General features: G+C 35.0%; 1 protein-coding gene across 1 annotated transcript in view; it reads right to left on the bottom strand.

Annotated features, from left to right (window-relative positions):
• Positions 1-8,279: 8,279 nt before the first annotated feature.
• Positions 8,280-25,556, bottom strand: part of LOC141703251 (uncharacterized) — a 28,233-nt gene continuing 10,956 nt past the window's right edge. Inside the window, exons 7-13 of the mRNA XM_074506822.1 lie at positions 12,817-12,964; positions 12,578-12,728; positions 12,352-12,477; positions 12,150-12,230; positions 9,015-9,204; positions 8,656-8,926; positions 8,280-8,533 (exon numbers count right to left, since the gene is read on the bottom strand). Of these exons, the coding sequence (XP_074362923.1) occupies positions 8,280-8,533; positions 8,656-8,926; positions 9,015-9,204; positions 12,150-12,230; positions 12,352-12,477; positions 12,578-12,728; positions 12,817-12,964 (1,221 nt within the window). The remainder of the gene's footprint in view (positions 8,534-8,655; positions 8,927-9,014; positions 9,205-12,149; positions 12,231-12,351; positions 12,478-12,577; positions 12,729-12,816; positions 12,965-25,556) is intronic.

Below are 25,556 nucleotides of genomic sequence, written 5' to 3'. Positions count from 1 at the left end.
ATCATAGAAATGAATCAAGTATACATTGTAATTGTATACCTTTTGTCCCGGTGGACCACGAGGAGGAATAATAACAACAAAATATGAACCCTCTTTTTCCTCATAATTCATCAATTCATCATCAAATCTTTTGCAACTTTCCTTCTGTTGTTTTGTTCTTGTTCTTTCACCCCAGGATATTTTGCTTTTTCAGACATTGGTGAATGTAGATTTTCCCCAGCAACCAAAGCTTTCAACTCAGCAATTTGCAACTCAAGATTATGAAACTGCTCTTTTGTAATGTGCTTTCTTGGCAGTTTTGGTAAATCAAAGTACAATGTTGGAGGTATGAAGTTTCCAACTCTTCGAACCCTTCCCGCATGCTCTTGAGTTTCCAATACAGTGGTGAGTACATCATTAGTTCCATCCGACTTGAATTCACCATTTTTTTGCTTTTCGAGTAAGGAATCCTGTTAAAACTATTAGAGTAATTACGTATAATTTGGAAAATTATAGAAGAAAAAAATTATAATAAGTCTTACAATTTGTTGAATTATTCCTGCCAGTTCTGGGTCAAGAGTCCCATCCTTTGTTATACGGGCATTTTTCCACATAATTGCCCTATCTGGCCTTTCATCAGGCTCCAACCTCCCTGAGCGTATCTACAAAAAAATTAAGACACATTCATAAAAATAAAAATGTGAATACTACAAGAAAAATGATCTGAATCTTACTTCTTCTTTTTCTTCCAATCCGACGTATCGTTTTCTTGACAGTCGGTGTGGATATTTTCGTTGTCCCACTCTTTCACTCTATTTTTTATTCTCTTCCTGTATACAAATAAATCTTGTTAATTACTGTAATTTTTACAAGTAAATCTACTCCAAAAAAACAAAAAAAATCGTCTCCACGCTTTCTTGCCGACAAAAGCATATTACTTTGGTGGCTTCTGTAGCTTCTTCTTTTTTCCAACATAAGGCATCACATGTTCCGCTGTCAATTTACCCTTAAAATTTCTCCATTTTGCGCCTTTCAACTGTAGAAACCTCTTCCGACTTTCAGGAATCAGTTCGTAAGTATCTTGAAGCACAAGTTTAGCAAGTTCAGACAGTACAAATATTTTTATATAAAAACCATGAGATTAATGTCAATTGCGATTGTAACTGACGTACCTCAAGATCATTCCATATTTCCTCTGTGAACTCAGGGTCAACCTTTGGCCAAGTCGAAATGTTAATTGGCACCATTCTCCTTGCCAGCATACCTATGTAGAACTGTAGTTTGTGTCATTCATCTCCAACTGGAACTGCAACTCAATTAAAACACCTCGGGCTGCTCCAGATGTCCTGCTTTTGGTAGATTGTGTACTACTTTCAGTGGGTTGTGGAGCTGTCTGCTGGGGAACAATGCTGTCCGCTGGAGCAACCGGCCAGGATCTGGTACACATGGTGCATCTTCCGGTACTGGGGAGTCATTTATGTGCTTCTCATCCAATTATTCTTTACACTGTTTTTTAGATTTTTTTTCCTTTCTTTACCAGATTTCCGGTATTAACCAAATAGAGTAAGAATAAGAGATAAGATTACCAATGAATACGCAGAATGTATACAATCAATATAAATTGAATAATGCTATTAACAATGAAAAATACGATAATGCTGTAGGCAAACAAAAAGATTCAGTTTTATATTTATTCCCATAAAACTACTTAACAATCTACAATCAAAATTCATAAAAACTTATCGATAATCTCAAGTCAACATCAATAATTATATCAGATATTTAATTAGATAATCACAAAAATTTATATTTATTACCATAAAACTACTTAAAACCACTTAGCAAAAAAAAACTCCAAGTATTTATATCATATATTTCTACATAAAAAGTTGACAAATATACTCCAAGTTTTTTCGATAACATCCATAATTCTACAATACATCACTTAAATATATATAAATTTGAGAAGCCTATTTTTAAACAAAACTGTAAATCAAGTGAATGTGATTTTTAAGCCTTGGATCGCTTCTTCAGCCAGATTTCCTCGCCATCCTTGCTTTTATTGCCAACTATGCGGATGTTAGAGCAGAATGGAGGGTTTTCTAGAATTGTATCTCCAAGATCATCATCATTGTATATCTCGTGATAGTCTCTGGTTGTTGAGGTCAATACGACTGACCAGTTAGAATCAACAGGATCTTCGACATAGAAAACTTGTTTCACTTGATCAACAGACACATATTTGTCATTCTTGTGGCCTTGTCGACTAAGGTCCACAAGTGTGAATCCAAGTTCATCAGCCTTGATGCCTCGGTCACATTCTTCCCATTTGCACAAGAACAATGGGACTTTAAATAAGTTGTAATCCATTTCCCATATTTCTTCAATCCTCCCATAAAATGTCATATCACTCTCTACGTGATTTAAATCCTTAGCACTACAAACTTGGACAGTCTTAACAACTAAAGAGACTCCACTATTTTGAACCACCCCAGCATCGTCTCGCTCATTTGTGAAGTATCGGATCCCGTCAACTAGATAGCCATCAAAAGTCAAAATAGTCACGATGGTTTTCCTGGTAGCCAGTTATAGTTTCAGAAATACCTTCGACTTTGTCATTCAATTCAGTTATATCTTTGTTCCCAAACCAATCATCAAATAGCCTATTATGCTCCCCAATCATCCACTGAATAGTGTTTTTTTCCTTCATAATTTTTTTTAAGCAACTCCTTATGCATCCTTTGAAAATGCATAATTTTTTTGGTTACAAACTAAAATAATGCTTATTACAAAATTAATCAAGAAAAGGAAAAGAAAAGTGACTTACTTAATATATGGAAACACTTCACTGTTTTTTAAGAAGACGTGTAAATGCACCTCATCTTGTTCTTCCTCTTCAACATATTATACTGTTGCAACCGATAATGGACCAAAAAGTTTGCCTTGGTCCTTCGAAAGACCGGCAGTTGTGAAACTATTTCTAGAAAACTCTGTGCAAAATTCTACAGATTCTTGTTTCAAGTATGCTTCGGCTATACAACCTTCTGGAAAATAACGGTTTCACATGTAAATTTCAACACTTTATTAAAACGCTCAAATGGATACATCCATCTATAGGAAAATGGTCCATATAAACGCAATTCCCTGACCAGGTGGACTATTAGATGTATCATTATATCAAAAAAAGGCAAAAATATATTTTTGAGCTCACATAAGGTTAATACCACACCGGGTTGCAGTTTATATACGTCAACAGTCTTGTTGCACAAAGTGTTAAAAAAGAAGCAGAGTCTTATTATGCTAACTCTAACATTCTTCGGAAGTACATAACGAATTACAACCGGGAGAAATTGTTGAAGAAATACATGGAAATCATGGGACTTCATCCCAAATATCTTTAAATCCTCCATGAATACACAATTTTTGATGTTTAACGAATGTCCATATGGCAACTTCATTGATGGGATGGATTTCAACACTTTTCTTTTTTCAGCTTTTGTTAGAGTAAAACTGGAAGGAGGCATATAAGTTCTTTTTTCTCCTACTTCTGGAGCTAAATCAGTTATAACCCCCATGTCCGTCATATCAAGCTGAGATGCCTCACTATCTTGAACTTTAAATTTAGTAACGTCCCAATTAGACTATCGCACACATTTTTCTCAACATGCATAATATTGAGGCAGTGACGAACGTGATGGAATTTCAAGTATTCCAACTCAAAAAATACCGACTTCTTCTTCCAAGCATAGTCCATCTTCTTTGACTTCTTTACTTCCTTTCCACAAGAAAGTTTAATGTTTTCTTGTTGTGCTAACACCTCTTATCCGTAAAGGGGTTGCATTGGCAGTCCAAACTCTTGTTCACCATTAAAGGCTGCCTTCTTCCTCTTGTATGGATGATTCCTAGGCAAATACCGACGATGACCTTGGTAACATATTTTCCTACTATAAGGTAAATAGTTACCAACGATATCATCACTTCACACTAGATAACCCAAATAACCCTTGTTGACAGAGCCATACAAATTACTATATGCCGGGAAATCATTAATCGTCCATAACAAAGTTGCCCTTAAAGTGAAAAATGCTTTTGTGAAGGCATCATATACATTCGGTTCACCTTCTTCCTAAAGCGTTTTCAAATCATCAACTAACGGTTGTAAGAACACATCAAGGTTGTTACCTGGTTCATGTGGACCGGAGACCAATATAGTTAACTTCATAAATTTCTTCTTCATACATAACAACGGAGGAAGATTATATATTACCAATACTACCGGCTAACAAGAATACCGAGTTGGTCATCCCATTATTATTTGGGTTAATACCATCAGCTGACAAAGCTAGTCGAAGATTTCTTGGCTCACTTCCGAAGGTAGGCCACCTGTAATCGATATTCCGCCAAGAAGGAGAGTAGGCAAGGTGGCGCATCTGGCTATCATGAATTCTTTGGTTGGAATGCCATGTCAAGAACTCAGCTGTCAAAGAAGATTTAAACATCTAATTAAATCTTGGGATGATCAGAAATTACCACATAACTTTTGCTGGGATTTTAGACCTTTCTCTACTATCCTTACCCACTTTCCAGCGAGATAGCTTGCATTTTGGACACTCCGAATCAGTCTCATTTATACCCCTGTATAGAAAACATTCATTGGGACACGCGTGGAATTTTTTTTACTCGAGGCCTAAATTCGAAAGAGTTTTCTTTGCTTCATATGTGTTAACAAGTAATGCATTATCCGGAGGTAGGAATGAGCCAACTGTAGAGAGAAGATCGCTAAATGCGCTATGACTAACACCAAATCCCGCTTTCCAGTTATGCAATTTTAACACCAAATCTAGTTTTATGGAGTCGCTGCACTCAAATATAGGTTGTTGAGCATCGGTCACAAACCTCTTAAATTTATGCGAGTCTTTATATTAGTTATCACCCCCTGATTTACCCTCTGGATTACAATATACTGCTTCACAAACCACAGCAGCGTATGAAGCACCAGCAATTGCCGCTTCTGATACAGCAGCCACTTCTAATGCAGCTTCAAAGGCTGATTTAAATGCATCTGCATTCTGCTCCTCTTCATGAGGGGGTCGTGTGCTACCAACAGACGACCTACTAGTCCTGGATCTGTGCCAAATCCAATCAATATACCCAAGATTGAAACTATTCTCGTAGAGATGACCCCTTACTACTTTGACCGGAAATTTCATGAAATTAACACATTTACAGCAGGGGCAAGGTATTTTTTAGGATTTTTAGAATTTTTTCGGCAATAATCAAAAAAATTTCAAGGCCGACTTCATATTCCGACGAATTCCTCTCTTTTGAAATCCAGTCTTTCTCCATATTCGCAGGATAACCTATTTCCTACCTAATTTTCATATCAAATATTTAAAAAACAAGCAACATATAATTAGTAATATATATGTGTTACTATGTATAATTATCGGCAAAGCAGAGCACGACACTGATTGATTAAAATGATTTAACGAAATGAAACACAGAATAAAGCAGAGCACGACACTAGACAATAAACATACCAAATTAATATAATTTGTAATGAGAAGAATCAACAGCTACCCGACACCGATGCTCGTAAATTATTAGCTTCCATGGCCCAAGAAAACTCTATTCACATGCTAAGTATCATTTCTGAAACAGGAATTAGAACTTTAAGTGTAAAAGTTCTGTATGTACTTATGTAATAAATGGATGATGAGAGGAAAGTCACCTTTCAATTGCTCTAACTTTTCTTAACCACTCCCTCTATTAATTCTTTGTACTAAAAAAATGTTATTTTAGCTACTTTGTTGTTTTATTACAACTATAAACAACTTATTTTTCTTAGACTTTTAAGTGGAACTTAAATAACCCGTCTTAATTTCCAAGAGTAGGTGAAGCTAAATTTTTGCTTATAATTCGTTATTTGTAGGCTCCAACCTCATCACCTTATAATTTCTTGATCTGACCTACCTACAGCTATCTTGTTAATTATTCGGTCTCTCCAGCTAGAAGATATTCATATTCCCTATGTCTGTTTCATCCGATCATAACGCAACAGTCTGCCGTTTCATTCATTTTCAGAATATAAATTGTATAAATCTAAGCTAGAATCATATAACAGAACCTACAAGTTCTGCTTGTTTGAACATAAAGTCATTAGAGGTTGATAAATTCATTAAAGTACATATATACATGTCATGAAGTACATTCCCAAACAAACCACTTCTGCTTTTCTAACTCCCCCCATTCAACCCCCTTCTCCTCTACCAGGTAATTATTTTCTTTATAAGCACCATATGTATGTGTTACTGAAGTGTTGTTTTATAATTTTTTTATTCCAAGTATGAACAAAAATCAAAGTTAATTATCTTGAAATCAAAAATCAAGACGGGGCATGCATTTTAATATTTACATTATACTACAAATAGATGAAAGATATTTACTATATAATATAAATTCTACACAGAATCATCTTCTTGTCATTTTATATATCTTTACATAAAAATTATATGTAAACTATATGCTGTAATGGCATATATAGAACAAAAAGCGGATTTCGTCTATCATCCAAGTATTTAACTCAAAATAACATGCATTTCCTAGAGAAAACAGAGAAAAGTCAAGCAACTCATTTAAACAAAAATCCTATAATTTAAACAAAATAAAATAAAATTAGGGTTTTCTATATGACAAGAAAACTCATTTCCATACAATATGTAACAAGAAACTCAAACAAGCAGATGCAAATGCTTAAACTAATTAAAAATTAAAAAATTAGGGTTTCAAATTGAAACCCCCAATTCTGAAATTAGGGTTTAAAACTTACTTAATAAAAATTTTAACCTCCAACTTAACTTCAATCTCCGACTTAAACTCCAAACTTAAACTCCGAGTTGAACTCTAACTTCGACTTCAACTTCGACTTCAACTTAATGCAATGAAACCCCCAAATCTAGGAGAAAATGAGAGCAACCTTGATGAGAGAAACCTAGATGAGAGCAACCCCCAAATCTATGAGAAAATGAGAGAACAGAGAGGGAAATAAGAGCATACACAGGGAAATGAGAGCACAATGAGCAACATGTTCTTGGTGAAATGAGAGTTTTTTGATGAGAGATGAGAGAATACGTTTTTTGTTTTTTGTTTTTTGTTTTTTGTTTTTGATTTTAATTTTAATTTTTTTTAATAAAAAAGAGGGGGAAGATGTGTGTGAAAAAAGGGGGAGAATTTTATCAAGTCAAAAAACAACAGGAAAACACATGGAGGGAATGAATTATTCGGTTAAGGGGGAAACGGGGGAAGATGGGTTGATTAATTTTTTTTAAAACAGACATATAATATCGCTTGGGCTAAAATATTGATGTTTATAATAACAAAAGACATCGGTTTCCCAAAATCAATGTACAAAAGACCTTTTACATAGGCTCCAGAAGCAACCAATATCAAAGAGGCAGTGTCTATTCTACTTTTTCTAGTAGTGGATATAATATAAAACAAAAAAGAAGAAATATGGTATTTAGGTGAATTACACATAAGACTATTTCACTTTTATAATTATGTAGAACTTAACTTCCTCACTTAAAACTACAAGTTTTAAGATAACTAAATATATGTGTTTGGTTTATTGATATGCATCTAGAGGTTATGTTGTTAATTTTTGTATGTAATTAATATTTTTATATTAAATAGCTACTTAACTTGTAATAATCACTGTGGAGTTTGGTAACACCTTTTTAACTGGAAAAGGTATGGAACTTGAAGTTAGTTTACGCGGTATGAAATACAGCAAACCTAACATAGAGTAAATCTAAAAGTATAACTCATTTTTAATATAAGGAATTTTAAGTTACTTAGTTGAAAGAAATGAGGCATAGAGCTAGTTAAATTTTACATAAAAATATAGGTACATATTTCTACCAATATAAATATAAGAATCATAATGCAATGGAAAGTGCTTATGTTTCAAAAAGTTTATCTATATATTTGCTCAATTTGTAGGGAAAATATTGATAAGCATTAGAATATTAATAAGAACAGGTGGATTCAAGATTTTAGGAAGTAAGAGTACTAGCCCGTTTGACATGCCACGCTGCTGCAAGTTTAAAACACCGAGTACCGGCCTAATATCATCTTACCCATGATAATTGAGTTTTAGCAACAATTACATTTTCCATTATGTATTTGTAATTAAGTAAATATAGTACACCAATTGTAGTCTTTAAGCTAATGAGAGCTCCTTTAGTTGCACATGTCTAGATTTGGCCATGTAGTTTTCAAAGCAATGAGATCGAGCTGCTTTAGTTCGACCAAACATGGACCAAGCCAAGCCGTTGACCAGTGTATATCTCACCGCGTTCTTCATCATAAAAGATAGAAGTGATGTCTTTTAGTGCATCTTCAAGAGTGCTCTTGATTTCAGTACCTTTGATTGGCTTGCTTAAGTTGCACCTTCTACCACTGCACTTGCATTCTTTTATCACCCTGGTGTTACGAGCATTGATCTTGGCAAGGCATTTACGGGTCAAGATACTGCTGATCTTTATTGAACCAGCTGCACAAAGACACATGAAATGCAATATATATAATTCATATGTTAAGAATTAATCCACAGTGTGTGCGCGTGCGAACGTGGTCTATTAATATTTAGCATCAGGTATTAAAAAGGATGTTTACCATTTTGTCCCAACCATAGGTCATCTAAATGAGCCTTGCAGAAAAACATAATAAGATCCTGGCGAGCTGTGACATAAATGTTCTTAAAGTTTCTACCAGGAGACCCGAGAATGTGATCCTTAAATAAAGTCACAACCTCCCCACGTAAGTTCATGACAGTTACTGTTTCATTCCTTAATGTCAGGAATAATCGGGTGTTGTGAAGAAAAATGAACTTTGATGGCGCCATGGATTTAGTTCTATTCACCTCTATCAGCTCAGAGGTCAGAACCTGTAAACAAAAATTTCAACTATTACAAGTTACAAAGGGAAATAAAGAAGAGAACATGCATATTATTATAAAGGAAATAAGTACATACATCAAGAATTTGAAGATTCTCATTCTCCTGCTTGACCAACACCTTTTCATGGAACAGTTCAATAAAATTCACTCTTGTGTGATGTAGGGGATAACTGAAGGATTTAAGAACACATCCATCCTCTATTGAATGAAACTTAAGAGGGGCATGTCTTCCGGCATTGGTATAAATCAACATCATTAATCCCCGGCTATTTGTCAAGAAGATGTGTCAAAATATTATTGATGGCACTTACCCCACAATATTATTTAAAAAAGTGTAAACATTTATATTCTAAGAAATATCTCTTGAAAATAGGTGTTAGACAACTGCAAGGTGTTGTTATAAAGTTCATCCAAGGTGTTGTTAAACAAGCTGTTTGATAAGGTGAGAATATTTAGGGCAGGGCAGTACATTTAAACCAAGTTAATATCTTCGACCTGAACAATTTATTAATTTTATTGAGTTTATTACTATATTTTTATATAAATTAATGGTATCTATCACTTGTGTACTGTCTAGAAAAAGATCAAGGACTTTGAGTTACAGGTTCAAGGTCATGCATTTTAAAGGGCTTGAACAGCAGAGTGGCTGTCTTAGACACAAGCCATCCAAAGCTAGTCAATTAGGCTCTACATATATACTCAAAGCTAGATAGATAAACAATGTCAGTGAAAAAGACCTAGCTACCTAACCTCTCCTTTTATTTTTTTAGCCCACTTACTCACATAAACATGACAATTCACATAATCTATGGTTTTCAGTGAAAAAAACCTAGATAACCTCTTTTTCTAGTTTTTCTCACACATACAAACTTAGAAATGAAGATTTACATAATCAAATTGATTTGAGATCAGATTAATTTTCGATTATCATATAATTATATCAAGTTCATATTATATTTAATTTGGTTAAGTTCACGTTTAATTTGGAAACAAAATTATCACAAAAAATTCGGATTAAGTTAATTTTATACAAAAACATCATCTTAAATATAAAAATTTATGATGAATATATAATTTATTAACTTAAATATTGTGTAATTAATATGAAATATAAGTTATGACTTTTTGAAATTATAACAACTAAACTAAAATTCAATTTTATTCAATTTTTAAATTTCAGATATAGATACATATTCGATTTCATACTTTGAGTTATATTCTGTTCAAACAATTTATTATTTGGTTTTGATCGATTGCTGATTACAACTAGATATAATATTATTTTAGATTATTTTCTGTTAAATTTTTGATTTAGATAATTTTTAGATTGTGGATCAGATTGAATTTTGGATCAGTATCGTATAATCTATATTGAATATAAATTCAGATCTCAGTTTTATGAATTTCCATCACGTTCTTCGAATCTGGATACAATTTGTTAGGCCTATATATACACGCCAACATGATTTTCCGTGCGAATTGAGGTGTGGCCTGTATTCAAGTTTTTCGGTCATGCGAGATTTCTTGTTTATGTTTTATCCTCGAAGGGAATTCGCACTATCCTAGCACAACGTGTAGGTGGAGCAAATTTCTCTTGAATAACAACAGTGTCCCTTGTATGATAACCCTATCTTATATTTTAGAGATATATAAGTAACCTTTATTTCTTATTGGGGTATAACATTGCTTTTATTGATTATACAAGTTGTTGCTTTCATGATTAAATTCTTTAATTAATTTTAATTGCATATTCCTAACTTGTTATTTGAATTTAATTTATTTCCATGTAGTTGTGTGTGACATTTTTTCAGTTTTACCAAGGTATACACTAGTATACTTGGATATAAGGGATATATATTTGAAGTACGGAGACGTTGTATTTTTGACTCATTTTAATAAAAAATGTGAAATGATATATATTTAGGGGTTACTTATGGGTTACTTAGTGACACCCCTTAATTAAATCAGAACAAATAACTTACTAAAAATCACTAAAATTAAAATCAATCACCAAAAAATTAAACATATATAATGACCATCCACCACCACTATCAATACTATCAATGATATGAACGTCGATCTCACCTACCCATCCGTTAGCATGCTACCGTCACCACCCTTTTCACCATTATCAAACCACCATAACTAGCAACCACCGCCACGAAAATTACCAAATTTAATTAAGCTATACGACATCACAAGTTGTTGATTCACTAAAATAAATGTCAATCACAACTTCTTTTATTCAAATTATAAAATTTTATATGCAAATCACTAAATTTTGAATACAAATCACCAAATTTTTGAAACAAAATCGATAATGGCATTCAAATATGAATATAAGTAGTTCTGTTAAGAGGCTATTTTATCATACTATAGTGATGAAACCGGATCATAAAATAACAATAATAGTATATTTATGTCCTTGATGAATATAAGACATATATGGTGTATATATAAAATAATGATGACGTATTAGGAACTCTTGAAAAATGTCGATTTTGAATGACGTTTTGCTGCAGTTTGTGGTGTTGGGCGATGATTGTGAAGAAAGAACATAAATAAGTTTACACATATATATTATATATATGATGAGATGAAATGAAGGTTATAGGTGATGTAAAAATAAATGTTTAGATTTGATGTTGATGTGCATAATACTAATTCTAGACATGACAAATGTGCATTGAGAATATATATACCTAAGTTACACAAAAATTTTACTTAAAAATCATTTAACATTAATGAAATAGTTTAAAATGGTTATGTAGTATAATCACATTTATCCAAAATTATTCTACGATGGTTATATTTTAAAATTATTCTTGTAGTGTAGTTAGGCTCGAAAAATTTAACGAACATTTTTGTTGTTCGAGCTCGAGCTCTTAACGAGCTGAGCCGGACCGAACTTTTAAGGAGTCGAGTTCAAACTAATAAAATAATATAATTGTTGGAATGTTGTTTTATTAGTAAATATTTTATTGTAACCCTACCTAGGGCACAAATAGTAATTTTAATTTTTTTTTGAAGTATTTATTTGACTTTTTAATATTAGATAATGATATAATGTAAATAATACATGATGTTGTAGTTATTAAAAAAATGATACAATGATTGTATTATAGTTAATTTAAATAAATTTAAATAAATATTCTAAGGGATTATCATGTATCTTTAATAATATAGTTAGTTACTCATAAAAAAACCTTACCTGGTCTTTATGCCTTGCACATCTGTACCAGAAATGGAGTACAACATGCTGTAGTTTCTCAGTTCAAAGACCTTGTAGATTCTGATCTCGATAAGGGAAATCAAAAAAAAATTCATATCAGAATTAAGGATCATTCTATGTTTAGAATTATAGTCTTAATTTTCCTTTTTTAAGAATAAACAAAAATAAGTTGTATTCTTGCCTATGTAGGGCACAAAAAGTGACTGCTTTAGCATTTAAATTATCAATCTGGAGAGAACTGCACCATTTCAGTAACTCTGATTCAAAAACAAGGAAGCCAGCATCTGGGTGACCATTTTGAATGTATCTGACACCATTTGATGGGATTGCATGAGTAAAGAAATTACTGAGGAAGTAAAAAACTAAAAATACATGGAAACTTCTGAGAGTACAAGTAATATACGCACTCAATTCTTGTGGTCCTGCATTTCAAGGAGATGTAATTATCTGATTTGAAAGCTGAGGCAGTGATGACCGAATCATTGAACTTATTGTAAAATATTCTCCCAATATATTCTTCTGAACTCAAATTCAGAATACATATCCTTTTATTGGTTTCTGAAGCCATGCCATGCATAAAAAGTTTAAAATGAACAGGTCTTTTTTAACATGTATCTCATGATGATCATCTAAGAAAAAAGATTACCTCGGCTAAATGCAACACAAACACCAGACATCAAAAGAGCAAAGACAACGCCATGAGCAGATACTATATCATTAACCTCTTTTTGCCATTCAGGAGACGGTAGCTCCGTTGCAGACTGCCCTTGTGGATCATGGGTATCATACTCCTCCTGATTGAAAATTACATCAACTAACAAGGTCAACTAACATCGGACATAAAGTCCATATCATCTGAGGCTCATATTTAAATACATACACATAAATTGTCACCTTCATTAAGAATATATAGCTACAGTAAGAGCATCTACAATAGAGGCACCTTGAGAGGTGCCAATCATGTTCAACACATCATAAATAATAATTAAAAAAATCTATTTCATATATGTCGTATTTGGGACACTTTTAAGTCGAATCGATGTCGTATTTGGCACACTTTTAAGTCGAATCGTTGACCTGCACCCTATATAAGATTTCGTAGATGGTCCCCAAAAGAGTGCCTAATGTTGTTGCAAATTCACTTGGCACTTGATGGACAACTTTTTCACTCAAATTAGGAAATCACTCAAGATAGTCAAGCCACATAGGAGTGATGGTCACTAATGGTGCTCTATCCGTAGATTCTTAGTCATAAATTCATTGTTGATTAACAAAACGTGATAGGATACTTGACAACAATTATTCCACGGTACTAGGTTTGCCAAGTAATTAGTACATATATATAGATATATAGATATAGATATATATGTATGTGTGTGGGGGGCATTTTGGTCTCACAAACTGTCGTCACCAATGCCACATCATCTTTTTGGATCCCAAGTGCGGACGTCAGCGTTGACACATCAGCATAGTGGGTCCTAGATGTTGACCTCAGCTGTGCAACGTGAACATAATCTTCCCCAGCTATATATCATATGTGACTGTTAGAATAATCTTAAACTTAGTTGTTATTAATTATTTGTTTTGTTTAGTTATTTGTTTGTATGAAGTTTGTTTTACCTCTGTAGCTTTAGGTGTTTAAATTCAAGCAAGTTGTATGTATTTTTGTTTTCTTATCAGTAGTGAAATCAAAGGTAATACAATGTAGTCCTAAAGAGCATTTTGGTCTAGTACATATCAACTTTCCTTCATGTTTATTCTGCAGTAATCATTCTAGTATTTATTTTCAACATGATGGAATAAATACTCCTAGGACATGATGGAAAATAATACTAGAATGATTACTTCAGAATAAACATGATGGAAAGTTGATATGTACAAGACCAAACTGCTCTCTAGGACTACATTGTATTACCTTTGATTTCACTACTGATAAGAAAATAAAAATACATACAACTTGCTTGAATTTAAACACCTAAAGCTACAGAGGTGGCACTTAAAAACAAGGAACTACTCCTACTTCTACTCCATCAGCCTTGTTCAATAAAGCTACAGAGGTGGCACTTAAAAACAAGGAACTACTCCTACTTCTACTCCATCAGCCTTGTTCAATAGTGTTGCACATTGCAACACTACAACTGAGCTGCAACACAAGATTTGTGTCTATTGTAACATCATTTTTATAGTATTGCACTTACTTAAACAATTTGGGCAATTATAACAGAAAGTTATCATTGCATTATAAAAATATAGCATATGGCCATGTATGGCGTAGTCTATAATCATAAACCATCGTGCAAGTTACAACTAGAAATCCATGTACCGATTCATGCGTTGCAACTAAAATTCATGAGGCCCGATTTTTGATCAATAGCAAAATTCATAGTAGGATGAAATTAATTTTGATTTTATGATCAACTATCGCTTCCTTAAATCCTTGATATTCTCCTTAAACAGGTATGCACCCATAAATATTCTAGTTCAAATTGAATGGATTTGTGACTAATATCAAAACTTTGGGAGACAATCGAGGAAAAATACGTGGTGAAGACCTCCTTCATTCAGTACCAGCATAAATGGAGAAGAAATTTAGAAATATTTTAGAAACATTGTAAGTCTTAGTCAATTACTACAAAATGGGAACATGGGTGTTAAATGTCAGCTATTTGTAGGTATATGATAGAGTAGGAAGGTTACTTATGAAGGTAAAAAAGACGATAAACTAGTAGACCTTATAAGATTTTGCTTGAAACTAGCAAAATGTTCATATGATCATACGGTTTATACTAAATGTCAAGGGAGATGTTGATCTGATGATTACGGGTAACAATGTAAGTAACATTAACAAATTCAAGAGGCATATGAACTAGAATTTTGAAACGGATTACCTTGGAATATTATCGTACTAATTGGGTTTTAAAATGGACATATAAAAGATATTTATAGAGTTAAAGCAAGCAACATAAATAAAAAATTCTTCTCGATAAGGCTTTACTTAGTGAATGCAATATTATCAAATATCCAATGAAAATTAATATTCGACTGAGCAAACGTGGGGGAAGGCGGTAAAGTTTATTATTTTTAAGAGCTTGATAGTCTTAGGTATTTTGTTCATCCCAAATATAATATAGCGTTCCATGTTAGTATCGTTAGTAGGTACATAGAGCGTCCCACGACTCTTCACATGAATCTACTAAAGTGAGTTTTAAGATACATGAAGGGAAATGTCGATTGTGGTTTGTGCTACGCAAAGGGGACCGGAAATTACTTACTTTTAAGATACTAAGATAGTGACTTAACATGTAACACTGAGGATTAAAAGAGCCTTCGTGAAATGGCATTTTTTTTGAAAGATAGTCTGATCACTTGGGTATCTCAGAAATGTTAATGTGTGTCTTTGAGTTTGTGCGAAGCTGAGTTTATGGCCGCTACAGGTGTTGTCTGTCATAAGGTGTAGCTTAGTAATTTACTTGGTTGGATTACAAATAAGAAGCATCATCCAGTGGTAATTAATATAGAAAATAAATCGTTGATATACTTGACCAAAAATCATGTTTTCCATTGGAGGAGTAAGCATATCGATATTCAATATATCTTTATGTGATATTGTATGGAACATGGAAAAATTATAATGAGACATATTAGTTTAGGATACAGCGTGCAGATATTCTAAGCAAAGCCACGTGGCTACTGTAAAGTTGAGAGAATGAGAGATTTGCTTAACATTAAAAATCTGCAGTCTAGAGTTTAGATTACGGGGTGGTATGTTGAAAATATAATTTAAGCTTAGGTTCAATTAATAATTGTTATTGTTAAAATATTCACTAGAGCACATGAGAATAAGTCTTAGCATAGTTAAGTTTTTTAGGACTTAGTTTTAGTAAGTGGTATCATTATATGAGTCTAATGCTTATTTCTAGCTAGCTACTATTTCCATTATAGAGTAATTTGTATTCAGTTTTTCGTTAAAGAAGTAACACAATATTTTGCATTACTATATCTTCTCTCATGTATATACAATTTTCCTATTAACTTTATTTCGTGGATTGAAGCTTGCATTACAACACCCTTTTACTCCGTGAAAATCAATGGCGCTCTCTCCGGGTTTTTCAAGGGTGCTAAGGGCCTTCGTCAAGGTGACCCCTTATCTCCATATCTTTTTACTCTAGGAATGAACGTTTTAACCTTGCTTCTCCAATCCAATAATCCATTGTTTCGATTTCACTGGAAATGCAAAGGTTTATAACTTAACCATCTTCTTTTTGCGGACGATGTTCTGTTCTTTTCTTACAGGGACAAAAATTCTTTAAACCACCTGATGCATTGTTTAGAGAAATTTTCACGTGCTAGTGGTCTTAGCCCTAATGCTCACAAAAGCTCAGTTTTCTTTAGCAATTGCAAGGAAGATGTTGTTTGTTGGTTTGATGATGCCTTTAGAATTCCTCATCGTTGTCTACTGGTCTCGTTCTTGGGTGTTACTCTTATTTCTTCGAAACTTTGCATTGATGATTGCCTTCCCATTATCGACAAATTAACTACTAGAATGAATCTCTGGACTACATTGTTTCTCTCTCTAGCAGGACGTGTTCAGTTGATCAGAGCTATTCTTTATTCTATAGAAGCGTATTGGACTAACCACTTCATTCTTTCGAGAGCTATGCATAAGCACATCCTGCAGTTGATGACAAGGTTTTTATGGAAAGGGGACCACTCAAAAGTTAGAGGAGCCAAGGTCTGTTGGAGTGACATCTGCCTCCCCAAGGATGAGGGAGGTTTAGGGCTCCGTAACCCTGAGGAGTGGAATTATTCCCATTTACTCCTACACTTGTGTAGAGTAGTAAACAAGTATTACTCTCTTTAGGTGTCTTGGGTGTACTCAACTCATCTCAAATCAACAAATTTTGGGTCATGGAGATTCCGACTGATTGCTCATGGATTTGGAGGAAGGTGCTGAAACACATGCCTACTACTCTTCAGTTTCTTCGGTTTAACCTAGGGGATGGAAGAGCCACCTCTTTATGTTTTGACCCATGGTGGCATCGTTTGGCCAAAATAAAACACGATTCGATTTACCTACAAGTTAACTTAAGGAAAAAAGCCACGGTCAATGATCTCATTCATACTGGAAGGTGGTGCCTTCCTAGTCTTAACGCTCGACTGAGACATCTTAGTGCCAACTTGGTACAATGGCTTGCTCACTTGGATAACCCGGACTTCAACCTTTCGAAAGTTGATACTTTAAGTTGGCAGTTGAGGCCCCTAAAGCACCTCAGGATCCGGCACATCTGGGACTCGATCAGAACTTGAGCTACAAAAGAACAGTGGAGCTCCTCCCTTTGGCACCGTCTTAGTGTCCCACGCTATGTTCATCATGAATGGATTGTTTGTCGAGGGAGGCTCCCAAAATTCACCAGACTCGCTCGCTTTGGGCTTCAGGTTTCTCCTTTTTGTAATCTTTGTGTAGGAGGGATTGAAACTAGTGATCACCTTTTTGTTCACTGTATTTACAGTAGATCAATTCTCTCGAGGTTGACCTTCTCTCTTAGGCTCCCTATCACTGGCATTTCCTGGAATGATTTGGCGAGAGAGGAATGCTAGACTGCATGACAAAGGGGTCCGAGACCCGTCTTTGGTTCTTAAGGGAATTATGCTAGATATTGAAACTCTATTGCTATCTTCAAAGTAGTTCAAGAACCTAGATTGTATAGGGATTTTTTGTAGTTGGTTTTTGTATGCCCTTGTGCTTTCTATTCTCAATCTTTTATGCTAAGGTTGATCATAGATAGTCTTCTCTAGGTCTACTAGAGCAAGGGTTAATCCCTCTTTCTTGTTAATATATGTTTAATTTAGCAAAAAAAAATTACTTTCTGAGTTTTGTGTTTATATATATACCAGAGTTTAAGCCAATATATTTTGAATGATCCATCACAACCCTCTCATTTTTCAAATTATTATTATTACTATTCTTAATCTCCGATCATTATTATATTCCTTATATTTACGAGAATCTAATAGGACTTATATACTTCAGTTTGTTTATTAGACAAAAACTAATAATTCTATAAGACAAAGACGTTATTGGTCTTGTAGGCAGTTTACATAGCGGATGGCTGCAAAAATGATTTATGTTAACATATCAAAGGAAGACGAACACTGATCAATTTTATCGGTTAATAAATTCCACAAATGGAAGAATTTTGCGAAACATGCCATAAAATGGAGAACTTAGCGAAACATTAATATGTTCGAACAAAAATAATTGATAGAAAGCAAACTAACTAAGAAAAGGGAGTGAAGCGAGGATGTGTAAGAGAATGCTTTGTACGCTTCTGGTTACATTATACACAGCGGTTATATGATATATTTGCGGCTTGCCATCTTAAGAATTATAACACTTTTCGTTTCATCGATACCCATCGATATCAAAGACTTGTTGAGGAAACCCATCCATCTTCTCTATTTTAGCACACGCATGAAAAGGCAGTTGTCATCATGATAGAGATTTCAATATTTGAAAACTTTAATTCACTATAGATGTATCTCTTTTCTTTACGTATTTAACCTTGCAATCCATCAAAGTTATCAAAATCTGAAATGGTCAAGTTCTTGCATGAAGACTTCTATGGAAATTTGTAAATTTCTATTCATTTGCCAATATTGTATACATGTGCTAGATTTTTCTATGGTGAAAGGTAAATATTTTTAAATTCTTGATTTTTTCTGGATTCTTAAATTCTTAAATTTCCAATGTACAATTTGTATATGCATCTGTCACTTACGATGTTGTCGTGCAATACGTTGTCCGTCTATATGGGTGTGGTTTAGTTTGGTACCTACCAACCCTTTTTAATTGTACTGAGTATACAATTTAATTAATATTTAATAAATTTTAAATTTTATATTATTTCTAGTTTTAATATAAATAATAAATACTAAAATTAAATTAATATATAATTATAACCATATTGTTTTAGATAAAAATTTAGGATGTATTTATTGCTAGTGTTCGTGAGCTTCGAGGCTCGATTTGACTGCAATTGTGCTTCATGACTCGATCTGCCTTAACAAGATACCTACATACCTTTTTGTATGCCAAGGATCAAGTAACAACGTAGTTCTAATTTATGGGGTGAGACCCCTTATATAGGCATGAGATGCCTTGAAATTAGATTAGGGTTAGGAGACTCGGTGAACAAGTCTCAAATTTAGAGTGGACTTTGGAGTCCTATGATGCATCAAATTAAATCCTTATCCTATGAGATTTCTTGAAGGCATATCTCCAAGAAGTTGTGTCCTTATTTAGGCTTTAGTTATCAGCTGATTTTTCCCATATTAATTAATTATTAAATTAATTAATATTCAGGGTATTTGGGCATTCATAAATGGGCCTTGTAAGCAGCCCAAGTCAGGTGTAATTAATTATGTATTAATGACATAATCGAGGTTTATTTTATCCCCTATCATTTGCCCTCCAACTTCTGGGAAATCGTATTGGATTTTACTGAATTTAAGTTCATTTAATTTTGAAGAATTTTCTAGAAATTTTCCTTAATTTCCTGAAAATATTTATAATTTTCAAGAATTTTCTATTTCCTTTTTTCTTTCTTTTTTTAATATAAAATTTCGACGAGGAATCCATTCGATCGGGATCCTAGTCGAATTATGGTCCCAAAAGCCCTGGTCGAAGCTACTTTTGGTCAGGTTGTTTCGATCAGAATCCTGACCGAATTCGGTCAGGAACAATTCAAATATGACCGAATTATGCTCCCTTTTTGCCTTGCTCATGGAGTAATTCGACCAGGATCATTCGACCAGGAATCCTAACCGAATTTGGTCAGGATTTAACGTTGACTTTGGTCTTTCTGATCAAATTAAGGGTCTTTAATTCTTGATCGAAAGTTTATTCGACCGGTACCTTTCGATCAGGATCCTGACATTAGTTTAGATCAGAATTTCTTGTTTTTAACATAATCTTGACTGAATTATTGGCCTAAAATTCCTGATCGTAGGTTATTTCGACTAGGATCATTCGATCAGAACTCCTGACCGAAATTAGGTCATGATTTTTTTGATTTTTGACCATAATTTTTTAGGTCGAGATTTTTGATTAAATTTTTACATCTTCAATCAGGATGCGCCTATGGGCTTTGTTGGTGGGCTTTCCTTTTGGCCCATCTCTACCTGGGATTTCCTTTTGGCCCATTATTTATCTGGGCTTTTCTTTTGGCCCACTATTCTAAAATATTCTGGAAACTATAAATATATATTTATTATTATTATATTTGATTTATCCAGGAAATTTCTGGAACTTTCTTGATTTTGGGCTGTGCTTTTAACCTGTTATGACCGGCTGGTCTGCCCTTTTTACTGGCCCAATGACCTGTTTGGAGTCCTATATAAGAGTGGGGGGAGTGAAGTGGTTTTTCACACTTTACTTTTTTATTTCTAAACTCTCCTTTCAAAATCTCCTTCCCCATCCTTAAAGCTTTTTCCGGGGAAATCAGCCTTTTCCGGCCACCTTCTTCCTCCTTCCTCTACTTCAAGCTCTACTCTAACCTCCATTAATGGCTGGAAAAGGTTCAGAAAGGGCAACGAAGATTGCTCCAGCTTCTAAGATAGGTAACGACATTGAAATTCGCTCTTCTTATATGTCATTGATAGATATGATTAATACTTGGGGGGATGAATATCCATTCGAAACTCATTTAGACTTATTTGATTATTGTAATAAGTGGTATAATTCAAATGCTATTAACAAACTCAACGAAATCAATAACGTTCGTCCCCCTCTTAGAATAGTTCCTACAGAAAGTGGTGACCGTACATGCCATTGAAAGCCCGATACTTTGTTTGTTTATACAGACGCCCTTACTGCGGAGCTTAGGTTTCCTTTCCACGAGTTTATTTACACTTTGTTAGCTGATTTACAAATTAATCCTTGTCAGCTTCCTCCCAATGCCTGGAAAAATATTCTTTATTTCATGGTTTTGTGTCTTAGGAGTGGTTTCCCTCTTTCAGTAGCTGTGTTTAGGAAAATTTTCCAGTGCTATAACAATGCCCAAAACTCTTGTGGTTGAGTTTATATTATGCAAAGGCCCAAGTGTAAATAAATTTTTAATAGTGTTTCAATTCCTGATAATAAACAACACTGAAGAGACAGTTTTGTCGGGATTAAGTGGGAGAATGGAGACCGGGGCACACTTTTTAGATCCCCCTCGGGGAAGGTCAGTGATGGTAGCCCCAAATCCATTCACCTAACTCCCGAAGAGAATGCTATATACAATGATCTTATAAATAATAATGGCGAAACTCCCAGCTGGACTCTCTTGGAGGAGTTTTCTTTGATCCAAGTGGGCTTGCCTCAGTCTCGTTGTACGATATTTTTTCTTCCCTTCTTATTTTTATTTTCTTCATGCATTATCGACACCAATTATTTTTGTTTTTCCCTTGTTTTTGCAGCCGCCAAGGAAATCAATAATAAGAACTTTCATGTCATTGAGAAAACAACAAGAATGAAAAAGGCCCGACTTACGGGGTTGGATCCCTATGGTAAGCCAACGGAGCCTAGCTTTCTGAAGAAGCATAAAGAGCCCATAGTGGAGGCGTCTTCTAGGGGGAACTGAAACCCCAGATGCTCCTGCTACTATAGCTACTAGTGTTTTCCAGTCTCTCCGAGGATTCCATCGAGGGGATTCCGTGGTTGGTTCCATGAAGCACGTATTAGATTGGTCTTATCACTATGTGACCCCTAAGGACTTCACTGATATTGTGGCTAGTCCAAACTTAGAGAGGGTAAAGCTTATGGGTGCCCAATCTCTAGCCTCGGTAAGGGTCTTCCCCTTTTAACCATTTTTTATATATATATTTAACATTCCTTTGTTCCTATTGCTACTTTATCCCCTTTCCTTACGTCCTTTTATTTTTCTTCTTCCTTTCAGTCTAATGCTTATTTCCAAGCAACTGTGAGACAAGCCGACACTTGGAAGAAAGCCTCGGATAACGCGACTAACGCCCTCAGAAGTAAACAGAGGAAGTATATTGCGCCGGAGAAGAAGATAAAGCGCAAGGCATAAGAGTTAGGGGATGCCAATGCTGAGCTAGTTACTCTGAAGGCTGAGAAGGACAGAATCATTGATGCTTAGTTGGACACGGATGAGTTTGCTCAGTCCATGAGAGGTTAGGAAGAACATGGTATTCCCTGGATTTTTCAGGATTGGATGGGACACGGCCCTCGGGACCGTGAATGAGACTTGTCCTGATGTTAACCCGACGGATTACATGTGCCCCGATGATGACACCTTACTACAGAGGTTCCGTACCTGCATAGTCGTCTTAGATGATATCCCTCAGGACTAGCTTCTTCCTCCCCTGAGTCCTTTTCTCGACCCGTAGAGGACGATGTCGGCCCTTCTTCTAGTGAGACCTCTACTGTAGAGACTTCTGATGAGAGAGAAGGAGGCGATGACATGGATGCCGATGGCACCTCTGCTCCTAATAGTTTTTATTGGCCCTGCGTGGATTTGTTATTTATGATCAGAACTTGTAATAGTCTCTTTATTTATCGAACACTACATTTTTATATCCGAATTTATGCACTTAATTTTATTTATTATAACTTTATGTGTTGTAGGAACTCAATACCACATATTGGAAATTTTATAAATTCCATAGTCTCTTGGGATTCATCCCTTATACAAGTCTTGCTAAAACTAAAACATGAAAATAATAGTCTTATAAAACATAAAATCCTAAGCAATCAAACCTTTAAGGTGCTTTTCAACCTATTTGCCACTTTGACAAATGAAGATCTTTCCAATCAGACTAATACAAAATAGACTTTCGGGTTTTGAGTGTGCCAAGTTCTTCGGACTTCAAAACGGTCCATAGTTTCTTGCTTCTAGGATCCTCTTCCTTGAACACTTTTGATCTTGTATGGTCCTTCCCAATTTGGGAGAGTTTTCCCTTCTACCCCACACCGGAAGCTTCCACCTTCCTTAGAACCAAGTCACCTTGTTTAAAAAACCTTTCTTTCACCCTTAATTTATAGTAGAAAGAAGCCTTTTTTGGTGTTCCCCAATCCTTGCATGTGCTTTATCCCGCACTTCCTCTATCAACTCCAGGGCTAAACTTTGTCCCTCTTCATTCTCTTCAGCATTATACGCTTGGATTCTTGGAGATGAATGTGATATCTCCACTTAAACGACCGCTTTTGCCCCATATGCTAACATAAACGGTGTTGCTCCTGTAGTAACTCTACATGTGGTCCTGTAGACCCAAAGTATTGGAAGTATTCCATCCACCCAACTACTCCTGGACTTTTTAATCCTCTTCTTAATCCATCTAGAATAATTAGGTTTGCAACCTCTGCTTGCCCATTGGCTTGGAGATGTGCTCCAGACGTGAACCGTAACTCAATCTCATTCTCCTTATAATACTTCTTAAACTCATCATTATTGAATTGTGCTCCATTATCAGTCACCAATATTCGGGGGATCCCATATCTGCACATGACATTTTCCCACAGGAATTGAGCAACTTGCTTAGTTGTAATCTTGGCCAAAGGCTTAGCTTCAATCCACTTAGTAAAGTAATCATTTGCTACAATCAAGAAGTTTCTTTGAGCAGTAGCCATCGGAAATGACCCGAGAATATCCATTCCCCATATAGCAAAAAGAATTGGAGAATTGATGGAAGTTAACATTTGGGGGGGCTGTCGAACAACCGGCGCATGTTTCTGACAGCGATCACACTTCTTCACAATCTTTGGAATCAGCCATCATTTCTGGCCAATAAAGGCCTAAACGGGTTATCTTATGTGCTAGATCTCTGCTCCCCAAGTGTTGCCCACAAATACCTTCGTGTACTTCTTCGAGAGCTAAACACACCTTATCAGGTGTGAGACATCTTAAGTAAGGAACCCCATAAGATCTTTTGTATGAAATTCCATCAATCAAGGAATATCTCAATGCTCGCAGAACCAACTTTCATGCTTTAGTTAAATCATTCGGGGCTTTTATTGCCGTTCACGGCTTGTACTTGATGTCGAATTCTCCCAATTCTATGGCCCATTTAATCTGTCTCACACTAGCTTTGGGAATGTGAATAATGTTTCTCAAAGGCTGATTTGTTAGTACCTCGATCTAATGAGCTTGGAAGTAAGGACGCAACTTCCTTGAAGCCATCACCAAGGCTAAATCAAATTTTTCAATAGTCAAATAATTCAACTCTGCTCCATGCGGAATCTTACGGACATAGTATATGGGTTTCTGGATTTTTAGTTCTTCTTTATCCAACACGGCGCTCAAGGCATTTTCTGAGACGACAAAATATAAGTACAAAGTTTCATACAAGACTGGTTTAGCTAAGAACGGGGCTTGAACTATGTAGTTCTTTAATCCTTTAAATGGCTCTTGAATTTCCTCGGTCCATATGAAATCTTTTACTTTCTTCAAGGCTTTGAAGAATGGCAAGCAGTTGTCTCTAGATTTGGAGATAAATCGTCCTAAGGCAGCAACCCTTCCAGTGAGTTTTTGAACATCTTTAATAGACCGTGAAGGATCCATGTCCGAGATGGTCTTTATCTTGTCAGGATTTGGTTCAATCCCCTCTTGGAGACCATCAATCCCAAAATTTTTCTAGATCCCACATTGAAAGCACACTTTGCAAGGTTTAACATCATTAGTGATATCTCAGAACCTCAAAAGCTTCCCCCAAATGGGTTATGTGATCATTCTTCACAAGACTCTTGACTAACATGTCATCTACATATAATTTCATAGTTTTTCCAATAAGATCTTTAAAAATTTTATATACCAACCTTTAATAGGTAGCTCATGCATTCTTGAGACCAAACGCCATATCAAGATAACAAAAATTATCAAAGTCAGTGATGAATGATACCTTTGGGATATCATCCTTATACATCTTGATCTGATTGTATCCATTGAATTCATCCATAAAGCTTATAATTTCATGACCAGCGGTCGCATCTATCAATATATCTATCCTTGGCAACGGGAAACAATACTTCGGGCATGCATCATTCAGATCAGTGAAATCCACAAACATTCTCCAATTTCTATTAGCCTTCTTCACCATTACATGATTTTCTAACCACTCTGGAAATTGTATCTCTTCAATGAAACCAGCCTCCACGAGCTTCTTCACTTCTTGCTTGATTGCTTCCTGCCTGTTCGGAGAAACAATTCTTTTCTTTTGCTTCATGATCTTTCGATTTGGGTCCACATTCAATTTGTGAGTGATTAGTTCCGGTTCTATGTCAGGCATATCAGCTGCTGACCATGTGAATACATCACTATTTTCTTGTAAAATCCTCACCAGCTTTCCTCTAAGGGGCTTCTCAAGTGGCGCTCCAATTAAAGTCAC

Source organism: Apium graveolens, chromosome 2 (assembly GCF_009905375.1).
Source record: "Apium graveolens cultivar Ventura chromosome 2, ASM990537v1, whole genome shotgun sequence".
Lineage (NCBI taxonomy): Eukaryota > Viridiplantae > Streptophyta > Magnoliopsida > Apiales > Apiaceae > Apium > Apium graveolens.
Note: the sequence above shows the minus strand (reverse complement) of the source record. Positions and strands in the feature narration are given on the sequence as shown.